Consider the following 27,980-nt stretch of genomic DNA (forward strand, 5'->3'; position numbering starts at 1 on the left):
CCGTGGGCCGGCGGGACGCGGTGGGCGGCCGCGGACACGAGCTCCATCCCGTGGGCGACGGGGGAGCTGCTGTGGAGCTGCCGCCGCAGCGGCTGCTGCAACCGGGCTGCTGGGGCGGAGGGGGCAGAGGGCACCCGCCCAAGGGTTGGGGGTGACCCCCCGTCCGCGACACTCGCCCCCCCCAGCCCCACTGAACCCCCCACGGGACCCCTCACCCTACCACGCAGCCGGGGACATGGCGATGCCCCAGCACGGAGCCGGGAAACGGGACCTGGCCTGGGGGACGCGGCTGCGGGGGCTCCCCAAATCACCACACTCGGCTGAGCCACGCTCCCAGCTTTAATCCTGGCCGAGGAGCCCCCGAACAGGCTGGGGGCAGCTTTGCCGGCCACGGGGCCACGATGGTATCGTGGTTGGCAGCTGGTTGCCAGTGGGCCACGGCTTGCGGGGGGCCAGCAGGTTCCCACACAGCGACTGGTCTCACGGCTCGTAGTGCAGGTCCGTGGCGATGAGCACGAAGCCCTGTGGGGAGTCGGGGTGAGCCGGGGCGGGGGGGGGGACATGGGGGGGCACCGGGGTGAGGGGACGGCGGTGACACCCACCTCCTGCAGCGAGAGCCGGGGGTTGAGCAGGCTGAGGCCGCGCGGGACGGGCAGGGAGACGCCGGCCTGGAGCCGCTCTGCGGGGGGAGAGCAGAGCTGTGAGTGGGGGGCAAATGGGGCGGGGGGGACGGGGACAGGATGGGGACAGCACTCACTGTTTGCCCAGGGCACCCCAAAAAGCCACAGCCCGAACTTCAGTGCGGTCTCCAGCCTCTCCACCTGCGGGACAGGCAAACCCCCCAAGCCCAGCTCAGCTCCCCTGCCAGCCCTGTGCAGGCACTCGGCAGCACTGGCCGTGCACGGGGTCCCCGCAGCACCCCCAGACCCCCCCAGACCCTGCTCCCAGGGCCATACAGAGCCCAAGGCTCCCATCGGCTGCCCCAGCGCGGCCACTCACCTCCACTGGGCCCACGTGAGATGTCACCTGCTCCACGCTGAGCCTGCAGGACGAGAGCAGGGTGAGAGCCAGGCACAGGGACGGGGACTGTCCCCTCCCCGGGCAGGGACAGTCTGAGCTCCCCGGCAGGGCTGGGAGCCCGACAGAGCAGCTCCAGCGGAGGACCCGGGGTGCCAGGGCAGCTGGTCTGGGTGAGAGCCGGGGGCGGGATGGGGTCTGAGCAGGCGATGCGGGACCCAGGGAGGCAAATGACCAGAGGTGGAGGATGGGGGGAGCTCCCCGGGTACCCCCCAGGGGAGGCCAGACCCAGCACGGGGTGGGGGACTCACCCCGTCAGCCTCACGGTGCCCCCGAGCCTGTTCCTGGTGATGGTCGGCTTCCCCGTCACGTTGGCATCCTGCAGCAAGAAGAGGTGTTGGAAAGAGCAGGGCAGTGACTGCAACCCTGCATTGCCCAGTGTCACCCCAGTATCACCCAGCACCACCCCAGTGTCACCCAGCATCGCCCAGCATCACCCCCAGCATCACCCAGTGTCACCCCAGAATCACCCAGCGTCGCCCAGCATCGTCCAGTGTCACCCCAGCATCACCCAGCATTGCCCAGTGTCACCCCAGCATCACCCAGTGTCGCCCAGTGTCACCCAGCATTACCCAGAACCACCCAGCATCACCCAGTGTTGCCCAGCACGGCCCCAGCCTGGCAGCAGCAGCCCCTCACAATGTTCAGCAGGAACGCGGGGACGCGGGTGGCGTTGGGCAGCACCACGAAGGCCTCAGCAGAGCCGAAAATGGTCCCGTGCAGGGCGTCGGGGCGGCAGGAGAGCTGAGGCTGCCGGCGGGCCGAGAGGTGCAGCTCCATGGGCTGGTCCGGGAAGAGCTCCTGGAGCTGGGGGGGACCAGGGCTGGGCTGGCACAGAGCCACGCTGGCACCGCCAGCACCACGGCCACCAGCCCATGCTCCCAGCTGGTCTCCACCACCGCCCTGGGCTTGTGTTCCCCGTCGCTGCCCTGCCCTGGGCTGGGTGCAGGCAGGGTGGGCAACGCATCCTGTCCTGCCCATGGTCCACCTGCCCACGTCCTGCCCTGCCTGTGTCCCATCCCGACAGCATCCCATCCTGCCTCCGGTCCTGCCTGTGTGTGACCCCACATCCCATTTTTCCTGCATCCCATCCTGCCCATCCTGCCTGCATCCCACCCCGCATCCATCTCCCCTGCATCTCATCCCTCCTGCATCCCATCTCCTCTGCCAGCATCCCATCTCCCCTGCATCCCGCCCTGCATCCCATCCTGCCCATCCTGCCTGCATCCCATCCCATGTTCCATCTCCCCCACATCCCATCTCCCCTGCACCCCATGTTCCATCTCTCCCACGTCCCACCCCTGTCCCTCCTGCATCCCAGTCCACCTCTGTCCCACCCCATGTCCCATCCCACCTGCGTCTCTCCCTCCCGCATCCCATCCCACGTTCCCCCCCTCCTGTGTCCCACCTGCCCCCCACCCTCCCTGTGTCCCACCCCACGTCCCACCCGTGTCCCCTTTCCCTGCGTCCCGTCCCACCGGCATCCACCTGCGGGGAGAACAGCCCCAGGCTCTTGGTCCTCAGCTGGAGCGGGAACCGCCGCGGGACCTGGAAGGCAGTGGAGGGGTCGGGGTGCTGGGGCCAGGAGGCACAGGCAGGCGCGGGGACCCCCCGAGGGGACCCCCCGAGGGGGACAGCCCTGTCCCTACCATGTCACTGGAGAGGTTCCTGCGCAGGGCCCCAGCCGTGAAGTAGGTGAAGGCGGCCGAGTTGGCGACGAACTCGGTGACGGCCAGCAGCAGCATGGGCTCGTGTGCCGCGGGCAGCGCCACGGGCAGCGCCACGGGCAGCGCCGAGGAGGGTCTCTGCTGCCACTTGCCCACCCTGAAGAACTCCCCCTGCACAGACAGACGGACGGATGGACGTGAGGCTCAGCCCAGCTCTCCCCAAGCCCCGTTCCCGGAGCCGGGGACGCCCGGGATGGCGTTACCTTGAGGGCGACGTCGCCATGCTGCGCCGTGATGGCTGGTTGCCCCAGCAGTGAGAGGTCGATGGCGGCGAAGGCGTCCAGCTGGGTGGACACTGCAGGGACATGGCGGCGGTCAGGGGGAGTTGGACCCCCGGCCCCCTGCCACAGCCCCAGCTCTGCCTACGTGAGGGCTGACGGGGTCCTGCCCCACCGAAGGGTCCTGCAGACCCCGCCGGGCACCAGCCCCCCGGAACCACTCTGCCTGGCCCCCTCCTGCCCCATCCCCAGCTCCTGGGGTCCCCTCACCCACCTTTCACATTCTTCAGGGCAGCCTCCAGCCTTCCAATGCCTCTGCGGATCTCGATGCAGAGCTGGAAGCAGAGCAGGGCATCAGCGAGCCCATGGATGGGGGTCCCCAAGCCCGGGGGGGTCCCCAAGCCACTTGCTGAGCCCATCATGGGGGAAGGGGTGAGGACACTGACACCCCCCAGCGCAGGGACCCAGCACCCACCTGCTTGTTCAGCTGCTGCCTCAGGGCTCTCTGGAGCAGCGGTGCCAGCAGGTTGTAGAACCAGCTGCAGGGAAAAGCGGGGTCCTCAGCTCACCCCACAGCACCCCAACCTCCCCCGGCCCACCACCCTGGCTGGGGGCATGGGGGACTCCCCCCCTGCATGCTGGGGACAGGAGGGGAATGGGGAGGGGGTCCTGGCATCACCTGTGTCCACGGTGGAACTCCACGTGCAGGTCGGTGCTGTGGGCGTCGCAGCCGGCGCTCCACACTGTGGGGCGGCCGCCGCCATCCACGCTCACCCCCAGCACCGCTGCCACGGCCAGGTCACGCATGTGGAGCTCGATGGAGCCCTTGTCCTGGCTGGGGACAGAGCAGGGGTGAGAACAAGAACCTGGCCCTGAACCCCTCAGAGCCACCCAGGTCCCTGTCCCTGTGCCCCGTGCGGGTGAGGACTCACACGGCGCCCAGCTGGGCTCCCCAGTCGGCACTGAGGCGGATGCGGGCGCGCTGCACCGTCAGCTTCACCCCCACGTCCTCGGCAAAGTCCACGGTGAAGTTCTCGATCTGCAGCTCGGGGATGCGGATCCTGCGTGACACGGGCAGCCTGGGCTCGCGGCTGCGCCCCGGGGCACAGCTGGGACGGGGACCCCAGGGGTGGCTCTTACCGGGGCACGGTGTAGGTGAGTGTCCCCAGGACTGGGCTGTCGTAGGAGCCCCTCAGGTTCAGCTCGTGCTCCTTCTGCAGCAGCGGCTGGAGCAGCTCCAGCACAAAGCGCCGGCCTGGGGCAGAGCGGGGCTTTGGGGGAGGGCGCCAGGGAAGGGGCTGGGGTGTCGAGGGGGCGAGCAGCCGGGACCAGGACACCCCTCCAGCCCCCCGCCCAGGCGCTCTGGGCACCGTCCCTCTCCACCGCCTGCCCAGTCCCCCCACGGGTGCTCAGGAGCGTGAAACCCACCGAATTCCAGCGCCCTCCGGGTCAGCCGGGCCTTGATGCCGGGGTTGGTGGCAGCGGCGGGCGCGCAGGCGAACAGCAGGAGCAGGAGGCAGAGCCCCGCCAGCCCCACTGCGCCCTGGGGACGGTGCCGGGACCTGGCGGCTGGAGCAGAGGACATGGCTGCGGGACGCCTGACCGTCGCGGGGACCCCGTCCCCGTGCCCCAGCCCGACCAGGACTTATATCAGGGACAGGGAGCCCACTGTGACATCAGCCTCTGCGCACACACGGGGGCCACCGCAGCGCTCTGGCCGCCAAAAGCCCGGCCTTGCCCAACGAGTGACTCAAAGGGGAAGCCGGTTCCCCACTTGTTCCCCGCTCGCGCCTGTCGTGGAAGCGGAGCAAAGCAGGGTCCCACGCCACGTCACTGCTGGACCCTCCTGTCCTGGGGGTGCGCGGGAGCCAGGGCCACCGGTCAGGGCTCCCCGTGGCGGGGACACGTGGCTGGCACGTGGGGACGTGCAGGGACCCAGCTGGGACTTTGGCTGTGGCCAGCGCGGGGCGATGGAGGAGTGGGGGGACGCGGTGAGTCGGTCCCAGGGCAGGGCGGTTGTACTGGGGGGGGTGGGCAGGGCTGGACCCGCTTGCTCTGGGGAGCAGCGACTGTTCCCACTTCAGGAAGGGCTCTGGGGTCTCTGTGTAGGAGCACCCGAACTTTGCGGGGGCTCATTGTGGCTGGGGTGCGGTGGCTGCCCCCGGGGCCGCAGCGTGACGGGAAGGTCAGGACAGTCAGAGCGAGAACAGAACTGTGCAATCCCCTCTGAAAAACCCCGGCTGCCGGGGAGGAGCCGTCCGTGTTCCCAAACTGTCGCCGTCGAGACCGTCCCCGAGCCGGGGTGAGCCCCTCGGGCTGGATGGTGCCACGGCCTACAGCTGCCATGGGTCCAGTTGCCCACCTAGACCTGGCACAGGGCCAGCACCAGGGACCCTTGATCCCTCTGGGGGGGGGCTAGGGCCCCATCCCAGCACCATGGGGGGAATGTAGACCCCATGGCCGACCTCACCAGAGGGACCACCGCCCTGTGTAACGCACCTTACAGACCTTCACAGCAGCTGCCCGCTTGCCTGGGCCCCCCCAGTGCCACCAACCACGGCCACAGCGATGGCCACAGCCCCCAGCAGTGTCCCAAAGGCCAGCGCTGCCCCTGGCCACGTGCCCACCGCAGGCCCCTCCATCCCCAGGTGCCCCTGCCCTGCACCGAGCCTCACCGTGGCAGGCGGTCGCAGTGCCCCACGCCGCAGGAGCCATGGGTCCCACCGTGGGTCCGGCCATAGGTCCCAGCTCCGCCACGTCCCCAGGGCCGTGCGTGGCAGCGAGCGGCAGGGACCGGCTCTGAGGCTGATGTCCATCCCGGGGTGGCCTGGCTGGTCGGACCAGAACGTCACCGGGTTCCCCGATCCCTAATCCCTTCCGGGATGAATCAGGTCCCATGAAAACAATGAAGGACGGGTCGGGGCGCAGGTGCCCGCGGGGCTGGGCCCTCCCTGGGGTTCTCCAGCGCATCCTGGTGTGGCCGCATCCGGCATCCCGGCACGTGGCTGGTGGCTCAGCCCTGACAGCCCCACTCCGAGCCCCAGCCGGCTCCGTGCAGCCCCTTCCCAGCTCTCGGGGTGTCCCGGTGGTGCCAGGCCCCGGTCACAGCAGCCACGTGGCACTGCCACACCGTGTCCCCGTGCCCCACGGCTGCATGGCGAGAGCTTGGCCGCGGGCACACGGGGCTTGGCCAGGGGGTCAGGGCAGAGCCGCGGGGACACGTGAGGTCACGCAGAGTCCCTGTGCCCGCGGCTCCAGCTGGAGTTTCCATCCCCGCCGGTAAGAAACGGGCAAGGACGGCACCGGGGAGCACGGCAGGGACGCAGCCGCTGCGCCGTGGCGTGGGGAAGAGCCCCAGCACCCCCCGCACCGCCCCCGGCCTGAACAGACCCCCCAGGGGCCCCGTTCTCCCGGTCCCGGGCTCCTCCGGGAGGGCGGCCCGGGCCGGGCCGTGCAGTGCCAGCGGGCACCGGGAGAGGGACCCACGGCCCCAGCGCCGGCCCCGCCGCGCTCCCGGACCCGCGCGGCGATGGAGGGGACACCAGTGGGGACGACAGAGGGGACCCGGGGTGCGACAGAGGGGACACCAGTGGGGACGGCAGAGAGGATCTGGGGGTGACAAAGGGGACCCATCCGATGATAGAGGTGACTCATCCCATGACAGAGGGGACCCCAGGGCTGATGGACAGGTTCATCCCCAGGGACTTGGAGCCCACAGCCCTGCTACATGTCCCCCACTGCTGTGTCACAGCCAGGCCAAGGTGTCCAGGTTCCCCAAGTCACCTGCCCCTGCTCATCCCCCTGCCAGGGCATCTGGGGGGCTGGGGAACCACGAGCAGGCACACAGGGGCTGTGACACACACACGGAGCTGTGACTGTGCCCGCACAAACACACACAAATGCTCACGCAGGGACACAGACGTGCAGTCAACCCCTTCCCACCCCAGACACCCCCAGCTGCGGGACCCTGGGGGGCAGGAAGGGCCCTGCCAGGGCAGCCCCGAGTTGGCCTCCTGCCCCCGGGGGGTGGCTGGGGCAGCAGGAGCCCCCCCCCAGGCACCCCAATTCACCACTGCCAGGCCCGTAGGAAGGTCCACGCACACGGGAGGGTGTGTCGTGTCCCCCGAGGTGTTCGTCACTCACGGGACAGCTCCGGTCAGCACCGCTGCCGGGGGCACCCCCAGCCCAGAGGGGGGGTTGCACAACCCCTGATGCAATTTCCTTCTCCCAAGAAGTTTGTTGGGCCCTGGCCCCACTGGTGGGGGGTTGCACCAGGGCGAGCGGGAACCGCAGGGGCAGCACTGGAGTGGGGTGGGGGGGGGGGGGACTGCAGTGAGCAGCACCCCAGGGCTCACACACCCCCCCCCCCTCTGGGAGACGGGACTGTCCCTCAGTGTCACCCTCCCGCGGCCTCGCACCCTGCAGCCGCCTGCGCCCCAGCCTCAGCCCCAACACATGGGCGACCGTGGGAGTGGTGCAGGTGGCCCCGCTGGGAAACAGGGCGAGGACAGGCCCACGCTGCAAAGTCCCCACTGCCCCGGGGGGACCAGGACCCCCGGCTGGGTACAGAGGCCCCCAGCTGGCTCCCAGCGCTGTCCCCTCAGTGTCACTGTCCTGCCCAGGGGAGTCACGTCCCAGTGCTGCTGCATCTTCCCACCACAGAAACTGGGGGGCAAATCACCCCTCCTTGTGTGCCGACACCCCATGTCTGAGTCCAGGGGGTGAGAGGGGGGAGCAGGACACGAACCCACAGGAGCCCCAGGAGAGGTTCTGTGGGGACACAGTGCTGGGACAGGGACAGGCCACCTGCAGACCCCCCAGCAGCACACTGGGGGGAACTGGGACCAGCTCATGTGAGACACACACACACACCCCCCCCCCCCGCCCAGTACCCCACAGCAAACCCACAAACCAGCCCATACTGGTCCAGAAGGGCTCCCCCCAGTTCCATGCTCCCTGGGGCCGTGTCCCCGGGGCCAGACCCCCCCAAAAGCCCCCCCGGGTAGGAGGGGGGGCAGGAAGCAGAAGCGTGCCTGGTCATCAGGGCTTGTTTAATAACAAAACTCCAGCTATTGTAGAACAATATTCTCCAGCATCATTGTAATATACAATACGGGGAATGCTCTCAGCAATCTGAGAAGGATACGTCCCGCGTCCCGGGCTGCGGGGGGACCCCCCGGGGCCGAGGGTCGCCGTTACCGGCCCCAGCGTGTCCCGGGATGCAGACGAGCCGCGGCGCTCGGGGCCGGGATCCCGGGGATGTCGGTGGCGGGTCCGGTGCGGTCTCAGCGGCACAGGATGCGGTCGGCAGCGGGCATGCACGGAGCCTGCGGGAAACGGGAGGGCGGGGGGCGAAGCGGCCGGTCAGTGCTGGTCGGGATGGGGGGGTCCGGGGGTGGGACGCCCCCGGGGAGGGTACAACGCGGTGCAGAGCGGCGGGGGGGGGTGCGGGAAACCCGGCTGGGCCGGGACAGCGGGAGCGGGGCGGTGCCGGGGGCTCCGCACTCACCTCGGGGGGGTCCCCGGCGGCGGCGGGGCGGGGGGGTCCGCGCTGCAGCGCGAGCTGCAGGTCCCAGATGTAGTCGATGACGTGCTGCAGCAGCTCCACCTTGGAGACCCGCCGGTGCCGCGGCAGCGTCGGGACCAGCGCCCGCAGCCGCGAGTAGCAGCCCTTCATGTCGTACAGCAGCGCGGCGGCCGCCTGCTCCGCCGCCCCCGGGGACACCCCCGGGCCCGGCCCGCAGCGAGCGGCCTCCCCGGGCCTCACCGCCCTCATCGCGCCGCCGGCGCCCGCGGGCAGCGGCGAGGAAGCGGCGGTGGCGACCTTCATGGGCGAGGAGGGGGGAAGCGGGGCAGGGGGGGCGGCGGGAGGCGACCGGCGGCGGCGGGACCCTGCGGGCGGACAGCCGAGCGCGCGCCCCGCCGCGCCAATTATAGAGCGCCGGCGGCGGGGGGGGCGGGGCCTCGGGGTGAACCGCGGCCAATGGCGACGCCGCGGGGGCGGGGATGGCCCCGCCCGCCCTCTCGTGAGCCCGCCCAGAAGGGCAGCGCCTTAAAGGGGCAGCGGCGGGGCGAAGGAAGGGGGTGACCGGGGGGGTGCGGAGCGGCGGCGGCGGCTGCCCCATCCCCTTCCCCGCCGCTAACTGCCCCGGTGTCGGGCTCCCTGCAGCCCCGGCTTCCTCTCCACCCCCGCCGCCCCCCCCGCCTCTTCCCCCGGGCCCCCGCCGCCCCCCCCCGGCTCAGCCCAGCAGACGCCAGGGCCGTGCCGGCCCCATTCATAAACCCCGCGCGGCGCCTCGCGGGCGGTGCCCATGGCGACGGGGGGGGGGGGGCACCTGCAGCCCAGCCTGGGGGCACCGGGTCCCCCCCACGGGGGGATCCCCACCGGGGTCAGCCCGTCCCCCAGCGCTCCTCGGCCCCGGTGCGGTCTCCCCCGCCGCGGGGGGAAGGTCCCGGCAGCGCCCCGAAGTGAAAACCGGTCCCTGCCCTGGGGGGGGCTCGGAGCTGGGCGGTAATTAGCGTTATTGCTCATTAGCCCCGCACCTGCAGGGAGGCGCGGCCAGCGCCCTGCGGGGGCCCCGAGCCCCGGGGGGGAACCCCAAAAGCAGGACCCCGGCCCGCCGGACCCGCAGGGCAGCGCTGAGAGGGCCCCCCCCGGCCCTGCAGCGAGGGGGGGGGGTGAGCGGGCAGAGCCCACGCGTGTGCGTGGGTCCAGAGCCACGGGGGGGTGTGCAGACACACGGATGTGTGTGCACACACGGACACACGGATGATGCACACACGTGTACAGACACATGGACATGGGCAGACACACACACGGGCGTGAGTGCGCGTGAGCACACACGGAGCCACGCGCGCCCACGTCCACGCCCGCACAGATGCACGGACACCCACAAACACGCGCCTGGGAAGATCCACAGACCCGTGGACGCACACGTGTGCACACACACGCGCAGGTGAATGCACATACCCGCACACCCACACATACCTGCCACCTCACATACCCACGCGTGTACCTGGGTGCCGGAGCTGCCCACGCCACCCCCCCCATGCGCCCCACAAGGCCACGCCGGGCACTGGGGCACCCCGACAGCGTGGCCCCAGCGTACCCTGACCCCCCGCTGCTGCGGCACCTTCGTGGTGGCACCTTCGTGGTGGCACCTTTGTGGTGGCACCTTTGTGGTGGCGTGGCCACGGGGACACCATGTGCCCTTCCTGGCTGCAGAGCGTGGCGCGGGCAGGCCCCGGTGTGGGTGCAGAGGGTGTCCTGCCCTTTGGGGGGCTGCGCTGGGGGTCCTGAGAGGTTGCAGCCTCCCCAGGCACGCAGGAGCCGAAGGCCTCCCCTCCTCTTCTTCTTTCTGGCGGGGGGGCAGCAATCTTGAAGAGCTTGGATGGGGGGAGCTGCATCCCTCTGTCCCTCCATCCCTCCTCCCCGTGTCCCCTGTCCCGGTGCGGTGGCGGTTCCCAGGGTGGGCACGGCGCTGGGGTCACCCCCTCCATTCAGGGCTCGGCGGAGGGCCCGGCGCTGCCCGGTTCCCACCGCGGCTCTCAAAGCTGCTAATTAGCCCCCATCTGGCGGTGGCGGCCGGGCCGCGGCGGGGAGGCCAGGGGACATTGTGCGCAGGAATGCCTTTCAGTGCCGCCGGCCGGCCGGGTGCCGCCAGCTGCGCCGCCAACAATGCGCCGCGGCCGGGGACGAGCCGGCCCCCCGCGCCCCACCGGGCACCCGGCCCGTTGTCCCCAAGCACCGGCCACCCCGGGTGGCGAGGGGACTGGGATGGGCCTCGCCGCCATGGCACACGTGGCACGGCCGCTGCGGTGCCCGGTGGCCCCGGTTTGTGCGATGCCACCGGCTGCGGGACATGTTGGGGTGCTGGGGACGGGGTGCTGGGGTCAGGGCTACCAGCGTGGCCCTGGGACACTGCCCTGACCACAGCCGGGCATGGGGCCACGGCCTGGTGTGCCGGCCAGCGCGGCCAGCGTTGTCCCCGGCGTTGTCCGGCAAGACGGATCGCTTCATTTCCATCTCAATTCTGGGAACACGGCGCACGGCGCGGTAACAGCGGCCTCGGCCATATGGTGCTGCCTGGGCTCAGCCCAGCTCGGGGCGGGGGGGGGGGGGGTGGCTGCTTTGCGCTGAGCGGGGGTTGCCCAGCAGCCGAACACATCAAAGCCCCCCCCAACTCCCCCAGCCACCCCCCACCCTGCCGGGACCACACAGGGCATGGCCGAGGGGCCGCAGGATGAGGATGGGGGTCGGCCAGCACCATGAGGCAGCACCAAGACAACCCCCCCACAGTGAACGGGACCCCCAAACCGGGGCTGCTCCTGCCCTGGCTGGGATTGGGCTCCATGGGGGTCCCCTCGCCCCACGCCACTCGCAGATGGGCCCTGGGGCTGGGCAGAGCCTCCAGCCCCACGGTGCCCACAGGATGGTGCTGAGCTGGGGCCGCCGGCGCAGCTGGAGCGGGGCTGAGGCCTGAGCGAGCCCCTGCCTGCTCCCCTCCCGCCTTCTCCCTTCCCCTTCCCGGCTCCATCCGCTGCAGCCCAGACCAGCTGGAGCCAGGCGGCCCTTCCTGGGATTTATTCCAGCTTCCTGCCCCTCCTGCGCCGGCCGGGGCTGGGGCTGCTCTCGGCTGCTTCCTCTCCCCGCTCGCAGCCGCCAGCCGGGCGCCAGCACCCAGTGGGACCCCAGTTCCCACTGTCGGCACCCCCACCAGCACCAGGCATCCCCGTGGGGAACACAGCACCCGTCGCGGTGGGGAGGGTCTGCAGGGCTCTGGGGACGAGCAACGGCAGTGTCCAACCCCCCCCACCAAGGCACCAGCACCCCACTGCCCGGTGCTTGCACCCAGGGGTGCCCCCTGTGCACCCATTGCGCCCCGCCGCAATCCCTGGTGGGAGTTTGGCACGAGAAGAGGGTGCCCAGGGGCTCCCCCTACCCTGAGGGGTGGGAGAGTGGGGGGGATCACCCCAAACGCCCCCGCTGGCGGCAGCAGGGCAGGCTGGCTCCGTCCCCCCCGCCCCGGCTGGGTGCAGCTCCGCCGATGGAGGTTTCCTGCCGGAGCCTCCGCGTTTGCGTTTCCGCAGCCGAAACCGGAGGGACCCCGCGGCGAGGGGAAGGTGGCCCAGCGGTGGCCCGGCGGTGGCCCAGCCACTGTGGAGCCGCGCGGCTGCCGCGGTGCCGGTGCCACGGGGCCCAGGTGCAGCAGGCGAGCGAAACCGGGGCCACCGAGGCGCCGGCTCCTTGCAGGGCCCGGAGCGTTTCCTTCCTCCCGGACGGGCAGAGTGAGGGGTGACCCCACAACCCCCCGTCCCCAGGAACGCTCCTGGCTCGCTGCCGCGCTCCCACCGCACGCAGGGCTGGCACAGGCTGCCCCGAGCTCCAGGAAGGCAGGGGGGTACCATATGCCAGCGACCCCCTCTCCCACCCTGCTCCCGTGCGCTCGGGGGCTCCAGAGGCTGCATGAGGACGGGTGCGAGGCCACGGTGACATGGAGGGACACCACCCAGCGCCAGGGAGGGTGCAGAGCCCCGCGGGACGCCCTGGCGGAGCCACAGCGAGGGGCACAAGCGCGGCAGCAGCGAGCAGGACCCCGGCTGGAGGCAGGACCCTGTGCCCCACGTCCAGGGGACACCGGAGGCCGGTGAAATCACATCTGGAGTCTAGACTCAGCGACTCCATGGGCCGGGCCTGGCGGCCGCCGTGCCCAAGCCCTGCTGCACGCTGTTTGCTTAGCTGGAGGTATTTAATTGGAATTAAAGTGGCCCCTCTTGTTTTTGCGGACGGGGCTGTTGGAAAAGGAGCTGTAAGTCATCGAAAACATCTGCAGGAGACTGCGCAGGGTCATTAGATGGCAGAACGCGAGGCGCCACTTTTAGTGCTCGCAGCCAACGCAGGGAATAATGGTTCAATACGGCTTTTGTGGAGGGGCTGCCGGGCCGGCAAACACTTTCTATTTATTCTGGCAGCGGGCATGGGCGGAGGGACGCCGGATCCCCCGCACGCCCGCCCCGAGGACACCGCGCTGCTGCGGGACATGCGGCCGCCGGCCCCAGTGGGAGCTGAGGCGGCTGCTGGAGCTGCTCCTGCCTGCAGCCTCTGCAGCCCCCCTGCCTGTGCTGCCCCCCCCTGCCTGTCCCAGCCCCAGGGGCTGCAGGCTGGCGCCAGGCTCCTTACAAGGAGGGGAGGGACAGCCCTGCGCTCTCCTCACCCCACTCCGGGGCTGGGTTTGGGGTCACCCGGCGCTCTCCCTCCCACAACTGCTCCCCCAGGCCGTGGGGGGCCCACTGAGTCCCCCCAGCAGCTGAGGCAGAGCACGTCCCCATCTCACCACCTTCCTGCACCCCGATCCCCGCTCCGGGGCTCAAAACCGCCTGGGGGTCAGCGAGCACGGCCCTAAATCTGGGTGTTGCAGAGAGGGGGGGGCCAGGCTGAGGCCAGCCAGGGGATGGCCAAGCGCCGGAGGAGTGGGAGGGGGAAGGGGATGGTCACTTGGAAACAGCCGGACAACGGCCACGGGCCCCACAGGGAGAACAAGGCCGCTGGGGAGCCGGGATGCCGACCCCGGTGCTGCCAGACCCGCGCTCCTTCCTTCGACATGGTTTAATATGAGAGAAAGCAAATGCACAATACAAAATTTAAAAACCGGCCTGTGGTTTGCCCCCCCACCCACCTTGTAACCCCGGTAGGAGATTAAACAGGCAGGGGGGTGGCGGGGTGGCCCCGGGGGGCCGGCCGGGGGGTGGCTATGCGGCATACATCGATACCCCACCTGGGTGGCTGCTCCGACACACACAACACGATGCTCTTGCACAATTGTTTCGTCGTCTGTCACTGGCGGAGGGTCTGGAAGGGCCCCAGCCCAGCGGCACCGGGCACGGCCCGTGGGCAAGGTCACTTCTCCTTCTTGGAGGCTTCTGTTGTCCCTTCTTTGGAGGCCCCCGGCACCTCCTTGGGGGTAGAGCTCTCCTCGTAGCTGAGGACGAGAGGGACAAGAGGGAGGAGTGAGTGGGGCCAGACCGTCCACGGGGACAGAGACTTGACAAAGGAGGGGGTGGGCTCCAGCCACCACCCCCCCACCCCGGCGCGGGAAGCCCGATGGGGGAGAGCCCAGGCAGGGAGATGAGCAGTGTGACACCCCCTGGACACCTCCAGGGATTGGGGTGGGGGGGACCCAGCCAGGGGCTGGAGCTCACCCCAGCAGAGCCATCGCACCAGCTCTGTGCCCAGGCGTCTGTCCTCACTCCCAGAGCACCACGCTCCCCCCCACGCCGAGTGGGGCCGGTTAATGGGGTGGGAGCTGCAGCAAGACCACCGGCAGCCACCCACCCCCAGGGATTCACTCCATCAGCTGCAAACCCCCCCGCCAGCACCAGCCCCGAGGCCCTGGTGAAGGAAAGGCGGGAGCGCTGCCTTCCAGCGGGAAGCACCAGGAGGGCAGAAATGGCAAATCCTCTCACCCTTCACCAAATCCCCTCAAAGACAGAGAGACACCGGCCCACGGCAGCGAGGCGACAGCTACTGCCTCTGCCCGGGGAAAGGGGAGAGCTGGGCCCAGCCCCTACCTGGCCCGAGCGACAGACGGAGAACGGGCACCGCCTGCCATCGCTACATGGCACTGGGGCTTTGCTGCCGGCGTCGGCGGGGGCAGGACAGTTTCTGCTGCATGGAATCAGCAAGGCTGGCCGGCGAGCCGGACACCGTGGGGAAGTGGGTAAGTCTTGGTGTGTGTGGCAAGATTTCAGCAGAGGATTCGTAGCTGCAGGAGAGAGAGAGGAAGCAGGAGGGGAAAGGGGGAAGATGACAGAAAGGAGAGGCGGAGGGAGAGAGAGGGGGGGAGAGAGAGAGAGAGAGAGAGAGAAAGCAGAAGAGTTTTGGAGTGAGACTGCTGCAAACCCACCTCCCTGCATGGGCAGCCTGCTGTCCCCTCTGGCCACTGGCACTCGGGCTGTCCTGGCAGGATCCTGCCTGCACCCTCCTTTGCCTGCAGACCCCAGGGCAGGGCTGCAGCGTGGCAGAGTGAGGGCTGAGACCCAGGGAGAAGGCAGCTCCCACTGGCACAGGTAGAGCCACGAGGAAGCAAGCCTGGGCACTGGGAAGGCAGCGACAGAGCGGCCCAGGGGCTGTGCAGGCAGCAGACTGCTGCAGGCAGAGCCTTTCCTGCTGCTCAAGGACAGGTTCCCCACTGCTGACAGAGGCAGTGATGGTCAGTGCCTGCCCGGGGAGGCTCGGCAAGGTTGGGAGCCGCAAAACTGATCCCGATGTCACCCACCTCTGCTCAATCAGCATCCCCTTCCCTGGGCCTGCAGCACAGATCCGCTCACTCCCACCCTCCCCACAGCACTGCCTGTACTTGCCACTGCCTCAGACCCTCACTGCTCTCTCCCAGGGCAGCCAAGGGTGCTGCCAGGCACCGAGTGCAGGCAGCTGCCTGCTGGCAGAGACCGCAGGGGAAGTGGTGGCAGCGCGGGGAGGCTCGGGGTGCACTGAAGCTGCGCAGGTGGGAGTCACTGCCCTACAGGCACGAGTCTCATCGCATCCCGCTTCCCCTGACTGCAACTGGAGCGACTTTAGGGGGGGCTGAACCCCAGGGTTGCAAAGTTTCAACCCCCTAGCCTCCTGCCTTTGCCCTGGCAGCAGGCAGCAAACAGCAGGCAGCGCTTCGCTGCCTGAGCAGCTTGCATTGATGTTCTGGGGGGGCAGTAGCCCTCCCCCTGCCCGGCTGCCTTTCTGCCAGGCCCGCCGGCCTCACAGCTCGTCCCTTCCCCAGTTTCCAGGCAGGGGAGGTGGCGGCGCGGCTGCAGGGTGGTGAGTCACGGCAGCGGGGAGAGCGGCTGCAGGATCCCAGGTGCACAGGAAGGACGATCCCGGGACACTCAGTGCCTGCAGCAGCGATCCTCAGAAGCAAACATCAAAGGGCGGGCAGGTGCGGCAGGGCTGGGGAGCCAGCCCAGCTGACAGCCCGCTGGGAACACGCATACCTGCACCTCCCAGGGGAGGGGGAGCAGGCGAGGGCAGCCAGCTCCTCATTCAGGTGCTGGTTTCCCTCTGAGCAGGCTGGGGGCTTGGGCAGGGGCACCCCCAGAGTGGGGAGGTTGCGGGGGGCACAGCCCTGCTTTGGGCTGGGTGTTCCAGTCAGAGAGGAACCTGAAGGGGGTTGACTGCTAGCCAAACATGAGCCAGCAGTGTGCCCAAGTGGCCAAGAAGGCCAACAGTATCCTGGGCTGTATCAGCACTAGTGTGGCCAGCAGGGACAGGGAAGGGGTCTCACCCCTGTGCTCGGCACTGGTGAGGCCACCCCTCGATGAGTGGGTTCGGTTTTGGGCCCCTCACTCCAAAAAGGCCATTGAATGACTCGAGCGTGTCCAGAGAAGGGCAACGGAGCTGGTGCAGGGTCTGGAGCACAGGTCTGATGGGGAGCGGCTGAGGGAACTGGGGGGGTTTAGTCTGGAGAAGAGGAGGCTGAGGGGAGACCTCATGGCCCTCTACAACTCCCTGAAAGGAGGGTGCAGAGAGGGGGGATGAGTCTCTTGAGCCAAGGAACCAGCGCCAGGACGAGAGGGAATGGCCTCAAGCTGCGCCAGGGCAGGGCCAGACTGGCTCTTAGGAAGGATTTCTTTGCAGAAGAGGTTGTTGGGCGTTGGAATGGGCTGCCCAGGGCAGGGGGGGAGTCCCCATCCCTGGAGGGGTTGAAGAGTCGGGTTGACCCAGCGCTGAGGGATCTGGTGGAGTTGGGAACGGTCAGGGTGAGGTTCATGGTTGGACTGGAGGAGCTTCAAGGGCTTTTCCAACTCAGATGATTCTGGGATTCCCTGCCATCCTCAAACAAGTACCTGCTCCAGGCCAGCACTGAGCCTCGAGCACAACTGGCCAAGCCAAGGGAGGAAACAGTTCCTGGGTGGGCCAGGCCATGCCCCGCGCAGGCAGGAGACCCCCGCTGCCCACTGACAGCGAACAGGCAAACGTCTGGAGCGTGGTAGGCCGAGAGAAGGGCCAGAGCGCAGCACAGACCCCCTTTCTCTGCACTTACGGTCCCCGGGGCGGGGAGACTGCTGCAAACCAGGATACCTCAGGCGAGCAGGGAGGCTGGGATGTGCTCGAACCAGCCCCAGCTGCTCTTGCAGCCAGATCCGGCTCCGTTCTCCCCCACCCACGGGCCCTGGGACACAATGACCAAGTATCTCGGCACCAGGTGCGCGGTCCCACCCTCCCCTGCCCGCCAGCGCACGGGAAGAGTTTGTCACCGGGGCGTAAAGCAATACCAGATGCTGCCTGCCTGTTGGTACGGCACCAAAGCTCCCACCCGGCTCTGAGGAGGTGGCTGGAGCCAGGGCCGGCGTGTACGAACACAGACCCGCTCCCTCCACCCACAGACGTGCGCACGCACACCCAGAGCATGCCCAGATGAACCCGTCCCTCCAGCTGTGCCCAGGCGTGGGAACATCTGCACGCTTCGTGCACTCCAGCGCCGCGGGCGAAACAGCTCCGTCCCCAGCTGACGCTCACCTGAACATTTCAGTTACTTCTCCCTTTGCCAAGGCCACGAGAAGCGGGAATCCGATGCATGCGGGGACCAGGTACAGAAGAGCAGGCTGTCGGGAAGGAGAACAACTGTTAAACCACAAAACAGCCCTCGGGAGGAGCACCAGGCGAGCTGGCCCTGTCCCCTCTGCACCCGTGGTGTCTGTCACAGCACTGCAGAGGGTTAACGCTTTAGAAAGTGGCTTTGAAAGCCGAGTTACAGCTGCAGCAGCACAAAACCCTCTTCGTGAGGTCCCAGAGGGCCACGAGCGCCCTGAGATCCTCCGCGCAGCGACAGCACCCGCAGCATATGGGCTCGCAGGGCCCCTCCGCAGCACAGAGGGTGGGGTCTTCAGGGGCAGCTTGGTCACAAAGAGCCACAAAACCACAGGGCAGCCCAGCTGAGGTGCTGCCATTGGAAATGCAGCTGCCTGAACCAGCCAGGACTCTGCTCCAGCCAGGCACACAAGCTTTGGGCAGGGAAAGGTACAGGCAGGCACTGGAAAAGCAAAGCCAAGGGAAGGGACTCATCTCGTTTTTCCTGGCACGATGCAGGAGCCCCGTGGCCAAGCTGGCGCGGCCGGCCCGGGACGCGCATCCACGGGAGCAGCAGGGCAGAGCTCACCTGGGCGTGCTTGAAGATGTGCATGATGAATATGGTCAGGCCCAGCCCGAAGATGTAGGCCACAAAGCTGGTGTAGAAATACGTGTGCGTGTTCTTCTTCAAGCTGTAAGGAAAGGGAGCAGAGCCCAGTGACCTCGGGTCTGGGATGCCAGTAGCCAAAGCAGAGTGTTTTCAGCCATCTCCCACCATCTCCACCCGGGCTCTCGAGGTGGCCACTGGCACAGCCCCCCGTCCCGTGGGAGCAGTGTGGTGCTGGACGGGCTGACACCAAGGTGAGGGGCTGGGGAGGGGAAGTAGGAGCATGATCCTACTGCTGGATGGCTACTGGAGGGGAGGAATTGGTGCTGGGACCCGGGGAGAGGGTCCCACTTTCTCAGGGGAGGCACAGCCGGTCCCTGGCACCCCGCTCTCCGCACATGCTGGTTTATCGCAGGCAGCAGGAACTGGGATTCCCAGCAGGTGCAGGCAGGATGTGGGTGGAAACACCTGGAAGAGCTGGCGCAGACCGGAGGGTCTGTGCAACAGCAGCAGGAGCGGGGCCACCCCACCGCCGTCACACGAAGCCGCCCGTTCCCAGCCAGAGCCTTTCGGTGTGGGGCAACTGCCGAAAGCTACACCCTGGCAGTGGGTGCAGCTTCGCTGCGTAGGAGCTGCTTCCCTCAACGTCAACGGTGACCCAGAGGCAGCCGGCACTGCCAGGCACCCATTTGCATCCACACGAGCACCTCCCAGGTGCCAGCACCCCCGGCTCTTTCCCACGCTGCCGTAGTGCTGCGGCGCTGCCCTCTCCTCCTCAGCGCCAGGGAGCCGGAGAGGCTCCGCGGGGCCGTGCCGCCCGCCTTGCCACGCACACAGCAACGCCTGGGCGCTCCAACAACTCACCCCAGCGCTCAGGACTCGCCTGCAAAGCCAGCCCTGCTCACATTTACTCCTCCAAGAGCTTCCCCTTGCACCCCACCCCGTCCCAGCCGCTCTCCCGGGTCCCCACGCCAAGCCCCGGAGGGGAGCACACGACTGCGCTCTTGGCTTTCCCCTTCCCCTTTTTTTTTCCCCTCTACAAAAGCAGCTCAAATATGCTGCAAGATCCGACCTGCCAGAGACCCTTCCCTGCCGCCCACTCACCTGATGTCAAACCGCAGCAGCAAGGCAATGAAGATCCCTGCAGGGAGAAGGGGACAGTGAGGGGACGTGGGTTGCAGGGACGGCAGAGGGAGGCAGGGCAGGACCCGCAGCCGCTCTCGGGGTGCCGTGCCTGGGCTGACAGTGCCCTCTCGCGGCACAAGGCACCGGGACAGCACCCGGACCTGGTTGGACACCCCGCCCCCCGCCCCAGTCCCTGCAGTCCCCAGACCCAGGGCTCCGGCATGGCCAAAGGCAGAGCGAGGCACCCGCTCAGCTCCCCGCAGCCCCTTCAGATGGGTGATCCTGGTCACGTCCCCCCCTCTTCTGTCCTCACCTGGAATGACAATGTCTCCCAGACCCAGCATGGCAAAGTTGTCGGCTTCCAGCCCCTTCTCCAGCAGGTCCTGAGGGAAAACCACTACGAGGAGCAGAGAGAGGCACGGTGAGGGGGGAGTGGCTGTGCTGGGCAGAGCCCAACATCACTGTGCCTGGCAAAAAGGGACTGGGATAGGGCAAGACCCCTGTCCCTGCCCTTGGCCCCCTCCTCCCCAGCAGCTCCCCTTGTTCTCCTGGGACAACTCCAAGCACTGCGATGAGAAACCGAGGGGTTCACAGCCAGCCCCATGAGCAGGTTTCAACCCCAGCTCCCAGGACCCAAACTACTGTGTGCTCCACAACAGCACAAATTCACCCCTCCTGCTGTTTTTTTGGGGGGGGGTGGGGGGGGTGGGGTCTGTAGGGGTTTTTTTTGCATATATTTTTTTTTTTTTACGAACAGGTGAAATTGCCCATGCTGGGGGTACAGACTGACCCAACCAGCTCAGCACTCTGCAGACCATCCTTCCCCAGAGGCCCGGCCCAGCTCCCCGCAGGTCGGTGGCACCACGCTGCAGTCTCAAGGGTCACAAGCAGGAGACCCCCCCAGCCCTGCACACACCCCACCTTCTGAGCCATCTCCAGAAGACAGGAGGTTGCAGGGGGCAGCGACCCCAGCAGAATGAAAAGCCCACGGGGAAGATCTACTCACGTTTTATTGGGGCCTCAAACGATTTGGCAACTGTCACCATCACATTGGTGCCAAAGACCTAGAGGCAAACAGAGGAGTCCGGGGTGACCAGAGCTGCGCAGGGACGGGCACATGCTCAGCTACAGCCTCCCCGCAGGGCCTGGAGCAGCATCAGGGGCAGAAAATAACCAAAGAGCCACCGAGCTGAGGGCAGAGAGTCTGGCAGCGAGCCCAGGGGAGAAGGCACAAGCCAGCGCTTGAGGCGGCGAGCGCGTCACGGCCGTCCTGCTTTCAGAGCAGCGCCGGGAGACGGGTCACATCGCAGAGCCGCGGTGCTGCCCACCACCCGGCCCTCCCCAGCACCTACCCCCGCTCAGCTCTAATTAGGCAACTCGGGGGAAAGGCCTGACCTCACCCAGGACCTTATCTGAGGGCACGTTATCTCCCAGCAGAGTCACAGCCAGTGCCAGGCTGCTGCCCGTGAGCTTCCAACGGGGACCAGAGCGATTGTCAGATCAGCTGCATTTTGCTCCGAGGTCATTTATTTGTACTGCACTATCAGCTTTAAACACTGGCATCGTTTGGGGGACGGACTGCAAACACACAGGTCAACCACCTTATTTCTGTTTAACTCCAAGCCTCCGGTCTTGGCCATACCAGCAGCCAGCACGTAAACCAGGTGCTGCTCAGCACCAGGTGAGCAAGATCCTCAAGCCAGGGACTACAGAGAAACCTTAAAGCAAGCGCTGGGCATCAGATTAATTAATTAACTCCCATAAGGTGCAGCAAGCCCTGGGCATTGCCAGGGAGTGACAGGACTCCACCCTGAGACCAGTGAAAAGCATCAGATGCAAATTCACCCCACGACTACGCAGGGGACAACATCATCAATCCACTGAGCATTCTCCTTCCTCCTTGAACTTCTCCTTGGATGTCACTGTGATTAAATCTGTGCTAAAATCCAAGCAGAGGGGCACAGTAAGAGGGTCTCCACTTCACAACGGCCCTTCCGTGAGGCTCCGGCAATACACGGGGAAGCCGAGGCGGGAGACAGCTGGTAAGCAGAGAGCAGGGAGGGCTGCACTCACGCCCATCTCCAAAGCCCTGGGAAGACACTCACAGCCCAAGCAGGACGTGAGGCACAGGGTGTGCTAAGCCAGAAGGCTGAATCCTCTCCAGCTGAGAGCAGCAGAGGAAGTGGCACACAGGCTAACGAACCACAGAGCCGAGTCTGTTAACAAGCCTATGAAACGGGGGCAGCGCCGGCCAAGTACAAAATAACACACAGTAGCCAGGCTTAAGGAGGGAAGGATTACTCAGGCAGCTGCAGAGCTGCTGGACAGACCTCAAGGTATACAAGGCTCTCAGACATTTGGGAAAACAGAAATTCAGAAGGTGTAGGCGGCAGGAAGTACTGGGGAATACGGACGCTACAAGGAGAAACATGCACCCAGGCCGCTGCAGAGAGACAAGGAAAACTTCAAAATGAAGATGTCTGGGCGCTGCACTGGCTGCAGGAGAGAGACCGGAGGCGTTCCAGTGCCTGCTCCTCCGTGCCAGGGAGCAGAAGGATGCTCACGAAACGGGCAGATGACAGAGCCGAGGCACAGCTCGGCAGGATTGGTGTAACCCAGAGCAGCCTCGTCCTCCGGCCCACCCAGCAGCTCCGTCAGGCACAGGGAAGACCTTAGCAGGGAACACAGGTCACCAGAACTGGATACGCCGCACACCCGGTGCCCCACAACAGCCCTGGTGAGATCCCTGCCAGCCCTGGGCTCTCAAAGCCAGAGATTAAAAGAAAACGCATTTGCTGAGCCACGTTCTCCCACTGTTTGATTCTATCATCACCCCCACCACACCCCTCTGGGCTGAGAAAGTGGAAATCCTGACTGCAAACGTGTGTCCAGCCAGAGTGCTGCCTCCGAAGAGACGTTAACGCCACACACACACACGCCGGCCGCCAACGGCTGCAACCCGCGTCCGCCCCGGGGAACGCTCCCGTTTACCCAGAAGACGTCGTAGATGAAGAGGCCCCCAAGCAAAATGCAGCCAGTGCTGACGTTGTTCAAGTGCAGCAGCTCCACCCCGTTGAGGGAGAACGCCAGCCCGAAGAGATTGTTAGCAATCCAGTGCTGGGAACAACAGGAAAAGGAGATTTGGGTCCCGCTGCACGTGCTGAGCCACGGCCTCGGCCCACGGAGGCCTTATGTGGGGCCTGGGTCTGATCCAGCCCGGTCCCTGGCCTCCCCACAACGGGGCTGCGGCTCGCTCACCTTTCTCAGCAGGTACCAGACCCCCACAACGCTGCTCAGGGCCAGGCATACCAGGTCCTTGGTGTCAAACTCGTAATTCACTATTTCTGCAAGAAAATGGAGAAGTCAGCTCTTGGGCAGCCCAGGCAGCTCCCCTTCCTGCGCAGGGCAGGGACGAGGGATTGTGCAGCTGGGGAGCAAGACAGACCACAGCGCTGACGTCCCAAACGAGGGGACTGTACCCACAGAAATGGCCGGGCCCACGGTAAACACGTGCAAACTGCATGCGAGCGAGCAGCTGGCCCTGGCAAGCCCGGACCGTCTCCTTCAGCCAGACTCTGCCACATGGACAGCATCTGCGATCCCTCTGTCAATAAGGAAATTGGATTCAGGCTCTGTCTACGGCAGGGAGAGGTAAATCATCTCCCTCTTCCTGCACCAGTTAACTCCTAGTGGTATCGCTAGAAGTATTCCCTTACCAGTAAAGCTACTGGGCAGGATACTTATCAAAGCATCTCCTACCAGCGCAAAGATTCGCATCAGATCAGTTAAGGCAGCACCAAAGAGTCAGTACTGTGTCACCCAAGGAGCTTCCAGCATTTAACAGCACCCCCAGCTCCACTCCTGGGGCCCTCTGGGATCTGTTTCTGCGGTTTCACTGCCAGCCAGAGGCAGCACAGAGGGAGAGAACCAGCCGGTGCAAGAAGAGGCACACGGCAGCCCCAGCTCTGCAGGAAAACGCAGGGGAGCAAGAGGCAAGTCTTGGAGAAGGTTGTATCAATGGGCTGAAAGTTGAAACACCAAGTGAGCAGAAAACAGAACAGTAAAGGCAGAAAACACTCAGGCCCCCAGAGAGGCCGGCGAGCCAACGTACCTTCCTTGCTCTCCCCGGAGCCCTGGGTGAAGAGGAGCTGGTACTGTTTGTTGGGGAAATTTGCAGGGAAGAATCTGTTCATCATGGGGCTGAAATGAGAGGTGTAAAAGGCAGTTTGACAGACACCCCGCAGGACACACTGCCCGGCACCTCTGCAGGACAGCATCGCAGCCCACACCCCCTCCCAAGACAGGGAAACACCAGGTTTTGCCACCTGAGGGACTGGCAGGAGCCCCAACTTCAGTCCCTGAGCCACAGACATGGGACCTTGGCCTCCCCGGGGGTCTGATCTCCCAGGTGTGACAGTCCCCCAAAATGCTCTAAGGCAACGGGCACAGAGCATCGCCCCCAAGAAGGGGGGACCCGTCCCAGACCCCAGCATGTGCCCTGGGCCCCCCAGCAGCCCCCTGGGCCCCCAGAACTGGCTGGACCACCACTGGACAGCTCCCCTGCAGAACTGGGAGTAGAGACAAAGACCTTGCCCAGCGTCGGTCTAGGGAAAGCATCTGGTCCCCAACATCCTAGAGCTCAGGAAACAGGAAACCAGTTTTACTTTTTCAGTTCCTGAAACAGCCTGAGCTTTCAACACCTCACACCAAGCATCAGCGCAAGAGGCCAGGGACGTTATCGTGAGCCCCAGTAAGGGGAACACAGGTGCCAAGGAGCTCGCCCCTACACAGGGCAGCGAGGACTGTGCCAAGCTGCAGCAGCTCCTCAGGGCAAGGTGGCCTTGTCCCACAATGGTGTGGCCACCCACAGCTCCGCGAGCTCTCCCAGAGATGCCATGCAGGGTACCAGATCGCTGGGAGACCCCCTCCGAGACATGACAAAGGGTTCACAGTCTGCTATGAGCCCTTCACACCACGCTAAGAGCTGGACTTGGCTCTGCTGCAAGGCAACGGTGCTCTAGAAACACACCCCCCCCCCCAGTAAACTCAACGCCCCGCTGCCTCGCAGAGCAGGCAGCCTCGGACACCCCTGCCCCAGCCGCACCCTTCCCTGCGCTGCACCTGATGGTGTGGGACAGGGCGAGGATCCCCAGCACGAAGAAGTACATGGAAAGCAGAAGATTGATGTACTCTTGAGAGAATATCTGCAAGACAAATCCGGAGAGGGGTTAGTTACCACAGCGTCCTCCCCATCCACAGCACTTCACGTGTCTGTCAGCAGCTGCAGTGTCAGTGCTCCAGGGAGAGGAGAAGAATATCTGGAATAACCCAAATTCTTGCACCACTGATGCAAAATATGTTGGAAATAGCCGTGTGCTCACAGAAGAAGCACAATGGGCCTGCGAGTTGTCGCGCATTTATGAGCTGCTCGGGTCAAAAAATAACTCCTGTGCTGCAGAAAGGAGGACAGAGCTTCCCCCACAGAGCGAGCCGGAGCAGGGAGTGAGGCACCGCGCCGCTCCCAGGGGCTGCCCTGGCAGAGGGGAGCAGCAGCACCCCCACCTTGCTACCACAGCGCATCCTGCCCTAATAAAACGAGGTGTTATCAGAAATCCTGCCCTCTAACACACACGCTGCCTTACCACCGAATCACCCCCCTACAGCCCAGCATGGGGGGACCCCAGGGTCCTCTGTGCTCTCCTGGAAGGGGGATGCTGGAATACAAGAGCTCAAGGCAGGTTGAAGATATGAAAAGGAAGAGCCGCCGATCACGCAGCGACTTCAGCAAGGCCACGCTGCACGTTCTGTACTTCTTTTCCTGGCGTCTCCATCCCAGCCAGGAGCAAGAGGTAGAAAAGGCACCTGAGGAGGTGGAGGAGCACCCCAAGACCTGGGTGCCAGGGAAGGGGTGGGCTGCAGGGAGTCCTTTCAGCAGCCAGAGGGGCCTGGCAGCAGGGTCTGGTGGCTGCTCCATACCCCCCCACCCCAAGAGGCTCCGCAGACGCTCAGCTTTACTGCTGGAGACCTACAAGAGGAGCTGCAGCCCCGGTGAGCGCCCAGGCTAAAGCGGGCACATTGCTAGAGAGGCTCGTTCCTGCCTGCTGCTGCAGAGCTGACCTCACAGCTGCGGCACACGCACCCACACCGGGGTCAGGACCTGCACGGTGCGGCTGGCAGCCCCGGGCAGGAGCCCGCAGCGTGCGTGGTAGCTGCGATGGGCACAGAGGGGATGGTGAGCTGCGATATTTCAAATTTTGCAGCCTTCCGCCCCGTGAGCAGCCCAGGACAGCAGGGCTGGAAGCTGCTGTGCCGAGAGAACCACCCTGTGCGGGCAGCCCCGGGGCTCCTCAGGCCCCTCCAGGAGCTCTGCCGCACGCCCGCAGGCAGCCAAAGGTGCTTTAAGCCAAGACACCTTCTCCACGCAGCTGAAAGCACCTGCTGCTGGAATGTCCTATTTAAGAATGGTCACCTAACCTTGCTTCTTGGCTCTGCACGCCTAAAAAACTTCACCTGAACACACAGGGGCTCACCCACGAGCTATGGATCGCCCAGGCCTGCAGCCGAGACGCCTTTGGAAGTGCAGCACAACGCAGTGACAGCAGCATTTGTGCCTCAGCAGTCCCCGGCACCCTCTGCTTTTGGTCTGCACACCGTGAGATCGGCCGCGGCGGCAGGCAGAGCTCAGAGGTGAACTCGCCCCTCGGCAGCTCTCCAGAACCAACTCGTGCACAAACAGGCTCTGATCTCCCCCAAGCTGTGACAATTCAGGCGAGAACTGACGTCCCCCGGCGCGGTGACGCTGAAGAGCTCGAGCCGTGCAGTCTTACACGCTCCCAACACTAAGGGCCCCCAACTAGGGTAAGCCAAAAATGGAGTCAGCCCCACTTCGGGGGCTCCTGAGCAGGCAGGAGGAGGGCAGACACCAGCTCTCCACCCGCCAGCGCCACTCACTTACTTTAAAGAAGAGGTAGAGCCCCAGAAGGGTGCAACTGGCAACAATGGGAAAACGAGCAGCGTCTCGGCTGGTAATGGTCTCCGGCATCTCCGAGGAGTTCTGGGGAGGGAATGAGAGGACAGGAGTGGATCGGCCCCTGCTCTGGTTTCCTACCCGAGCAGGAGGTGAACAGACACAATGAGCAGGGCTCTGAGAGGGGCAAGGCACCCCCTGGCCCCCAACTCCTGTCATTCCCAGAGGTGGGGCTGCGTCACAGGCAGAGCCTGAGATGGAAAAAGCAAACCTCACACTCATCCTTCCAAGGGCTGCCACAATTTATTGCTTTTTTCCTCTTGGAGAAGGGAAAAACCCCCCTGCACTGGTGCTTTTCCTTTCTCCCCCCTGCCCAGAGGGGAGCTGGGCTCCCTCGCCGCTCACGCCCGGCCGTCCCCATCTGTGCACACCATATGTCGATCACCCTCTGAATGACGTTTTTATCCCTCACCTCGCTCTTGGGACACTTGTGCTCAAAAGCTGCAGATTTATAAACCCCTTTCGCCTTCTGAGACATCTTTGCACCAGCTGACCCAGCCCCCTTTCAAGCCATTTCCCCTGAGAGACCTTCAGCTTTCAGAGGGGAGGCAGAGGGCTGCCTGCTCCCCTGCCCACTCCTCAGAGCTCTAACCTCGCACAGACAAACACCTGCGGCCAGACAAACAGCACGCTAGTGGAAGCCTCTTATACAAAGCAACCCTGCGAAGGAACAGCAGCTTATCCCGGGCGCAGCAGCGCACAAATAAGTGCCCAAAGAGCCACTGGCTCCCTGCGGCGTGAGGGAAGAGAATCCCCCCCCCCGGCCCCAGAACCAGAGCCTCGGTTGCCTGGGCTGCCAGGAACGCCACCAAAATCAGCTGAAACCCCTGAAGTAAGACATAAGCGTGGGCAAGGGGCTTTACAAACCAGTAATAAATCAGACTGTGTAAAACAGTCCCTTCTGCTGAGCTTCAGGATCTGGAGTGCTGGGATTTAAGTGCCAGCTGCTCCCCGAGGCCGGGCAGGAGATGCAGAGCAGCACGATGGGCTGCAGGCACAGCACACGGCTGCAGGCAGGAGAGTGCAGGCAGGACCCCGGGGACGAGCCCCGGTGCTGCGGGGCAGGGGAGCAATGGCACAGACGAGCCCCCCCCTCACACAGCATCTCTTGTAGGGGTACAAGGGGCGACCCCGAGTTTTGCAGCACTTGAACTGATCGGGACAGTGAGGACGGGGCTGCAGAAGAGCCCCCCCGGGGGCCGCTGCCTCCACCGGGGCGCGGGGTCTCTCTGCCTTTCCCGGGCCGGCGGTGGGATGCGGCACCCCGGGTTGGGGTGAGGCCCAGAGGCCCCGGAGGGTTCTCCTGGGAGGCCGGGGGAGCCCTGACGCCCCCGGGGGTACAGAGCGGGCGGCTGCCCCGGCGGTGGCGGCGGGGGGGGTCGGGGAGCGGCGGGGGGTACCTTGCTCTTGGCGCAGCTGACGGAGCGCAGCGCCCCGAAGAAGATGGGCAGCAGCGCCATGAGGACGAGGCTGCCGTACGCCAGCGCCATGCCCTCGGGGGTGGCGGGGGGGCGGGCGGCCGCGGGGGACCCGGCCCCGGCGCTGCCGTTGTGCGCCGCGGCCTCCTCCATGGCGGCTGCTCCCACCGCGGTCCGCTTCCGGCCCGCGCGCGCCAGGGACACGTCCCCTTAGCGACCGG

The 27,980-nt window shown here is 66.0% G+C and overlaps 3 protein-coding genes across 5 annotated transcripts; all 3 read right to left on the minus strand.

Annotated features, from left to right (window-relative positions):
* Positions 1 to 322: 322 nt before the first annotated feature.
* Positions 323 to 4,648, minus strand: LOC141931326 (bactericidal permeability-increasing protein-like). The gene is made up of 15 exons (XM_074843317.1): positions 4,451 to 4,648; positions 4,163 to 4,277; positions 3,955 to 4,083; positions 3,702 to 3,857; positions 3,498 to 3,561; positions 3,297 to 3,357; positions 3,008 to 3,099; positions 2,727 to 2,915; positions 2,566 to 2,625; positions 1,717 to 1,884; positions 1,329 to 1,396; positions 1,000 to 1,042; positions 758 to 821; positions 603 to 679; positions 323 to 522 (listed from the first exon to the last, which is right to left on the minus strand). Exons 1-15 carry the CDS (start codon positions 4,605 to 4,607, stop codon positions 481 to 483), a joined length of 1,485 nt encoding a protein of 494 aa, XP_074699418.1. The 5' UTR covers positions 4,608 to 4,648; the 3' UTR covers positions 323 to 480.
* Positions 4,649 to 8,056: 3,408 nt separating this feature from the next.
* Positions 8,057 to 8,914, minus strand: ID1 (inhibitor of DNA binding 1). Its single transcript, XM_074843152.1, has 2 exons — positions 8,532 to 8,914; positions 8,057 to 8,349 (listed from the first exon to the last, which is right to left on the minus strand). Exons 1-2 carry the CDS (start codon positions 8,850 to 8,852, stop codon positions 8,308 to 8,310), a joined length of 363 nt encoding a protein of 120 aa, XP_074699253.1. The 5' UTR covers positions 8,853 to 8,914; the 3' UTR covers positions 8,057 to 8,307.
* Positions 8,915 to 13,773: 4,859 nt separating this feature from the next.
* HM13 (histocompatibility minor 13) lies at positions 13,774 to 27,956 on the minus strand. Of its 3 annotated transcripts, none has more exons than XM_074842954.1 (13): positions 27,742 to 27,956; positions 26,270 to 26,368; positions 24,436 to 24,518; positions 23,426 to 23,514; positions 22,573 to 22,658; positions 22,306 to 22,431; positions 20,321 to 20,378; positions 19,628 to 19,711; positions 19,294 to 19,330; positions 18,172 to 18,274; positions 17,532 to 17,617; positions 14,638 to 14,784; positions 13,774 to 14,001 (listed from the first exon to the last, which is right to left on the minus strand). In XM_074842954.1, exons 1-13 carry the CDS (start codon positions 27,910 to 27,912, stop codon positions 13,920 to 13,922), a joined length of 1,251 nt encoding a protein of 416 aa, XP_074699055.1. In that variant the 5' UTR covers positions 27,913 to 27,956; the 3' UTR covers positions 13,774 to 13,919. The 3 variants fall into 3 exon arrangements, with proteins under 3 accessions (XP_074699055.1, XP_074699054.1, XP_074699053.1); XM_074842952.1 differs by having other exon boundaries at positions 13,776 to 14,001; positions 14,591 to 14,784; XM_074842953.1 differs by lacking the exon at positions 14,638 to 14,784.
* Between the last annotated feature and the right edge of the window lie 24 nt (positions 27,957 to 27,980).

The sequence above is a fragment of the Strix aluco genome, chromosome 17 (assembly GCF_031877795.1).
Source record: "Strix aluco isolate bStrAlu1 chromosome 17, bStrAlu1.hap1, whole genome shotgun sequence".
NCBI lineage: Eukaryota > Metazoa > Chordata > Aves > Strigiformes > Strigidae > Strix > Strix aluco.

What these genes read in the sequence shown, in the direction of transcription:
- LOC141931326 (XM_074843317.1), bottom strand. Translation starts at nt 4,607, where the DNA reads ATGTCCTCTGCTCCAGCCGCCAGGTCCCGGCACCGTCCCCAGGGCGCA. An exon ending in TGCCCTGAAGAATGTGAAAG is followed by an intron (nt 3,100 to 3,296) that starts GTGGGTGAGGGG and finishes ATGTCCCTGCAG; the next exon opens with TGTCCACCCAGCTGGACGCC. An exon ending in GGCACCGTGAGGCTGACGGG is followed by an intron (nt 1,043 to 1,328) that starts GTGAGTCCCCCA and finishes CTCGTCCTGCAG; the next exon opens with GCTCAGCGTGGAGCAGGTGA.
- ID1 (XM_074843152.1), bottom strand. Translation starts at nt 8,852, where the DNA reads ATGAAGGTCGCCACCGCCGCTTCCTCGCCGCTGCCCGCGGGCGCCGGC. An exon ending in CCGCCGGGGACCCCCCCGAG is followed by an intron (nt 8,350 to 8,531) that starts GTGAGTGCGGAG and finishes CGTTTCCCGCAG; the next exon opens with GCTCCGTGCATGCCCGCTGC.
- HM13 (XM_074842954.1), bottom strand. Translation starts at nt 27,912, where the DNA reads ATGGAGGAGGCCGCGGCGCACAACGGCAGCGCCGGGGCCGGGTCCCCC. An exon ending in CTCCGGGGAGAGCAAGGAAG is followed by an intron (nt 22,659 to 23,425) that starts GTACGTTGGCTC and finishes ATTTTCTTGCAG; the next exon opens with AAATAGTGAATTACGAGTTT. An exon ending in GAAGTAACTGAAATGTTCAG is followed by an intron (nt 14,785 to 17,531) that starts GTGAGCGTCAGC and finishes TCTCTCCTGCAG; the next exon opens with CTACGAATCCTCTGCTGAAA.